Source organism: Penaeus vannamei, chromosome 18, assembly GCF_042767895.1.
Source record: "Penaeus vannamei isolate JL-2024 chromosome 18, ASM4276789v1, whole genome shotgun sequence".
Classification (NCBI taxonomy): Eukaryota; Metazoa; Arthropoda; class Malacostraca; order Decapoda; family Penaeidae; genus Penaeus; species Penaeus vannamei.
This window is the reverse complement of record NC_091566.1, coordinates 35,560,893-35,565,892: the sequence shown is the minus strand read 5'-3', so window position 1 is coordinate 35,565,892 and position 5,000 is coordinate 35,560,893. Positions and strand designations below refer to the sequence as shown.

General features: G+C 41.2%; 1 protein-coding gene across 1 annotated transcript in view; it reads right to left on the bottom strand.

The window, feature by feature from the left end:
- Positions 1-1,292: 1,292 nt before the first annotated feature.
- LOC113810735 (formimidoyltransferase-cyclodeaminase) overlaps positions 1,293-5,000 on the bottom strand; it is a 7,783-nt gene continuing 4,075 nt past the window's right edge. Inside the window, exons 5-10 of the mRNA XM_027362371.2 lie at positions 4,717-4,879; positions 3,573-3,769; positions 3,152-3,293; positions 2,815-2,976; positions 2,438-2,620; positions 1,293-1,866 (exon numbers count right to left, since the gene is read on the bottom strand). Of these exons, the coding sequence (XP_027218172.2) occupies positions 1,684-1,866; positions 2,438-2,620; positions 2,815-2,976; positions 3,152-3,293; positions 3,573-3,769; positions 4,717-4,879 (1,030 nt within the window). The 3' untranslated portion in view covers positions 1,293-1,683. The remainder of the gene's footprint in view (positions 1,867-2,437; positions 2,621-2,814; positions 2,977-3,151; positions 3,294-3,572; positions 3,770-4,716; positions 4,880-5,000) is intronic.

Below are 5,000 nucleotides of genomic sequence, written 5' to 3'. Positions count from 1 at the left end.
CTCCAGAGGTCAACATATATTTCTCATTACAAGGATATGTATTTTTCATGGCTGTTATTGAGCAACGTGAATTGGCGGTTCTAATTTGAAAGGAACATGATAGTAAAGATTCATATTTTCCCAAAAGCCATGAATCGATAGATACGTGAATAGATTAATAGATAGATATGCGAATAGATGATTAGATACTTGAATAGATAATTAGATACGCGAATAGATAATCAGATACGCGAATAGATAATTAGATAGATGGATAGACGATTATACAGATAAATAGATGAGTAGGTAAATAAATAAATAAATGAGTAGGTAGATAGATAGATAGATATAAGTAGACAGATAAATAGATGAGTTGATACATATATTAGATGGATAGATAGATATGTATTTAGGAGTGTGGGGATGATGCACAAACAGTAAAGGATTGCTCAAGTTTGAATCTCAAAAATGCGTCAGAAATTAAACAAAACTTTTAGTTAGTTTTGTCTTTATCGCTAATGATTAGACTGAGAGAGAGAGAGAGAGAAAGGGAGAGAGAGAGAGAGAGAGAGAGAGAGAGAGAGAGAGAGAGAGAGAGAGAGAAAGGGAGAGAGAGAGAGAGAGAGAGAGAGAGAGAGAGAGAGAGAGAGAGAGAGAGAGAGAGAGAGAGAGAGAGAGAGAGAGAGAAAGGGAGAGAGAGAGAGAGAGAGAGAGAGAGAGAGAGAGAGAGAGAGAGAGAGAGAGAGAGAGAGAGAGAGAGAGAGAGAGAGAGAGAGAGAGGGGAGGAGGGGAGGAGAGTGTGATAGAGAAAATGAGAGAGACAGAGAGAGAGAGAGACAGAGACAGAGACAGAGAGAGAGGGAGGGAGGGAGGGAGAGAGAGAGAGAGAGAGAGAGAGAGAGAGAGAGAGAGAGAGAGAGAGAGAGAGAGAGAGAGAGAGAGAGAGAGAGAGAGAGAGAGAGACAGGGAGACAGAGAGACAGAGAGACAGAGAGACAGAGACAGAGAGAGAAAGGGACGGAGGGAGATAGATAGATAGATAGATAGATAGATAGAGAGAGAGAGAGAGAGAGAGAGAGAGAGAGAGAGAGAGAGAGAGAGAGAGAGAGGGAGGGAGGGAGGGAGGGAGGGAGAGAGGTAGACAGAGAGAATGGATAGTTGATGGTTTAAACAAATAAATGTGCTAGAAAGAGAGAATGTAAAGAAACAAAGAAAATAGCAAGTTAACTTAACATCCGAGACTGAATTGATCAGGATTGAATTGATAAGGTTAACCACAGCACGCACAGAAAGAAAATAATTGACTATTATCTCCAGAGGTCAACATTTATTTCTCATTACAAGGATATGTATCTTTCATGGGTGTTATTGAGCAACACATAATTGAGCAACGTGAATTGGCGGTTCATATTTGAAAGCATGATAATCCATCTGATTATTATGTAGATTACCCCACATGCAAAATAAATTTCTTACATCGATTTTAATCAGTAATTCACTTCTGCTACGAAAGAAAACTTATCTTTCAGGGATAGTTTATTTATTCTATTACATCCTACAATGAAATGTTTACAAAAGTAGAATGAAATCATTCTTGTTTCGCGTTTTCACATTATTCGCAAACGAACTCAAAGAACAAAAATTGATCAAGCAAAAGTGACTCAAATCCTCATCAACTTTTATAGTTATTCTCCCTTCCCGTTGTTTACTTCTGCCGCCTCTCTACCGCCTGAAGTACGGCGCTGCACCCTTGCTTGGCTCGTTGCAAGAGGGCGTCCGCTTCGGCCAAGTAGGTAGATTTGGTGGATGGGTCAGTGATGTTGTCCAGGTTGATGAGTACGTTGTAATAGGCGCCCCAGGAACCAGCTTCTAGGCACCGAGCACCCACCTGTAGAAGAGCGCAAGGAAGGGTAAGGCTTGATGGTTCGGTTTGGAGGACGCCCCTTTGTGAGTTTAATGAGGAGTAAGAGTTGAAGTATTAAAGTCTTGTTGTGTGAAAAGAATATTTGTTCAGTTTCTGTATTTTTATGGTCTCAAGATTGGAAAAAATAATTGGTAGAACATGAGGTGTTTTTCACGATTTTTAAACATTAATTATAATACGTTTTCGTTTTAGAAATAAGTTCGTCATTTAAAAAAAATATAAAACGAATAATTACAATTTCTAAATGGTTAGATAACAATGCAGACCAAATTATAGCCTTCCTACATTTTTATTTGGGATAATATGGGTAATTTCAAAGGTGAGAGCCACCCAATTGGATATGAGACAGCTGAAAATAAACTAGAGGTGGAAAAATGACCGAAAATATAGATGTATATGGTCCTTTGCGTTCTTTCGTAAAATGAATACCATTGACAGTTATCAGATTTACAGTAAATGAAATATTGAGTCAAACCACCACTGTTCATGAACATATCTGCCAACAGTAAAGATGAAGAGAAAGACTGCTATTTACCTGAAGGTCGGATCTGCAGTTGATGTTTCCGACCCCCGCCATCTCCGCAAGGGCGTCCCAAGTGCCGTTAATTGTGCTCATGAGGGAGAGTGGCACGCGGATGGTCGCCTCCGTCGCCGCCTTCACCGCCGCCTCCCGCTTCGCCTTCTCCGCCTCCGTCTTCTGCGGCAGCTTGAGGGCGGCCTGTGCGTGTGGTAGGTAGTGGGAGGAGTATTACTCTTAGGAGCGTTGTTGCATGGATGTGTTCGTATATATCTTGTGTCTTTCATGTTGTTTTGCATGTCATTTTTCATCTGTGTCCATGTGATTAAAATAGCTTGAAAATTACTGCTTGATATTTGGACAAAATCCATATTAATTATAAAACTACGAGTTACCATGTAGTCGTTGAAGGCGGCGGTGTCAGCGTCGATGGCGGGTATGAGGTCGACGGCCGTGTTGTGGAGGGGCGGGAGGAGGCGCCGCATGGTGGCGTCCAGGGCCTCCCACTGCCGCTTGCCGTACGTCATCTGGCCCACCATGGCGCCTAGTGCTGAACCCTGGATTGGGGAGGAATGATTTCCTGTTATTTCTTGTGCGAATGGTTATGGATACCACTTCCGTTTAATTTCACCATTCAGACGAAACAAATCCGCGAGTGTATTCCGCCTCAGGTTTCAGGTCGGCCAAAAGTCATTAGAGCGTAGGGAAAGCCACGTCAGAGGGTAGACTTACTAAGGCAGCAACTGTAGCGGCCACGGAGCCGCCTCCCGGGGCAGGCGTGCGCGCTGCCACACTTCTGATGAACTGAGACACGGTGTTGTTGGCCAGAGCATTCGAGTTTTGGTTCTCGAGGCAGTACTCAATGATCCTCTCCCTGAAGTGGAAAAGAAAGACTTTCGTGAAATGAAATTAATTTTCCTTGGTGTCTGATGGCAGACAAAGTACTGGTAGTTGGCTGTTGTGTAAGAGTAATCCTCTTGATAAGATAATAGAAAGGGAATTTTTACGAGTTAAGGGAAAGGCGGAGGATGAATGAAGAGTGAAGGAATTTCGCTAACAGGCAGAATGCTCCAATAAAATACATAATTTCATGTGATTATGAAATAGTTACTGTTCGATTCCAAGAATACAAAAATGTCTCCAGGCTCCCTACTTTGGATTGAAGGAGGATATGGTAGTCAAGCCAAGGCGGTTGATGGCGAGATGGACCTTCTGTTCCTCGTCGAGGATGAACAGCTTCTCCTTTTCGATGTAGTAGTCCGCAGCCTGCAGGATCGCCGCCAGAGGAACCAGGCCCACGATCTCCGAGCCCGTGACGGCCAGGTTCAGGTCCTCGGCGTCCTTCTTGGCCTGCGTCAGGAAAATATTTTGACATCGACCTCTTTAAGACGTATTGCTATTGTTCTTCTCACTACTACTGCCACTGCTATTCATTTAAGTCATTACAACTGATATTACTACAAATGATCATGCCAATGCTTATCATTACCTCCGCCAAGGAGGTTATGTTTTTGGTCGCGTTGGTTATTTAGTTTGTTCTTTGGTTAGAAGGATAGATCAAGAAGGTATGAACTAATTTCATTATTTTTTTCAAGGGATATGTATGGGCGTAACTTGGATTCCATTAAATTTTGGATTCATCTCGTTTTAACGACTGTACGAGTCACCCCAATTGCAAATTAAACGTTAAAATGTTATGAACAGATTTTTATGATTTATTTTTACCTCCCGTGTGTCTTAGCCTGACTTGATTTCATTAGATTTTGATGTTAATCCGGATCATGATTCGGATCCAGGATTTTTTTTAATGATCATTATCACCATTACCATTATCACCTCCGCTAAGTAGGTTATGGTTATGGACGTCACCTGTGTGTTTGAGAAAGGTGATCTTAATGTCATTCTTCAAGTGTGAATATTTTTATTGCATCAGTGACCCTATTGCCTTGACGGAGGTATGGGCTCTCTGAGTGCTTCTAGTTATAATCGTAAAATCATTTATTGATAGTAGTAGTAGTAGTAGTAGTATCATTATTATTATAATTGTTATTGCTGTTATTAATAATGATAATAATAATACTAATGATAATAATAATTATAATAATAATAATAATAATGATAATGATAATAATAATAAAAAGAATAACAATAATGATGAAGATGGTAATGATAACGGCCACGATAATTAGAATAATAATAAGATAAACAAAAATGCAAATGTTTACATATTACCCTATTTTCTGTTCTGCCAGTCTTACCCAAAACATTTCCCTGTACAACCGTCCAAACTGACTGACCTCTTCATACGCAATGTGCACAGGGGTGACTTCGAAGTCCGTGAGATTTATGCTAATCTGCGCGATGTTCTGCTCCTGCAGGTACCACCCGATGGCCTGGCAGCACTTCAGACGGCCTGGCTGGTCGGGGCTGCGGCCTTGCTCTCGGAGGTTCAGGGCAATTCTTGGGAATTTAAGGGAAGGCAATGGTGATTAAGATTGGTGTTTTTTCTGGGAGTTTTAGACCTTATGAGACTTGCTTTTTAGGGATGTATGATATCGTGAAAAGATATTTCGTGAAGTGA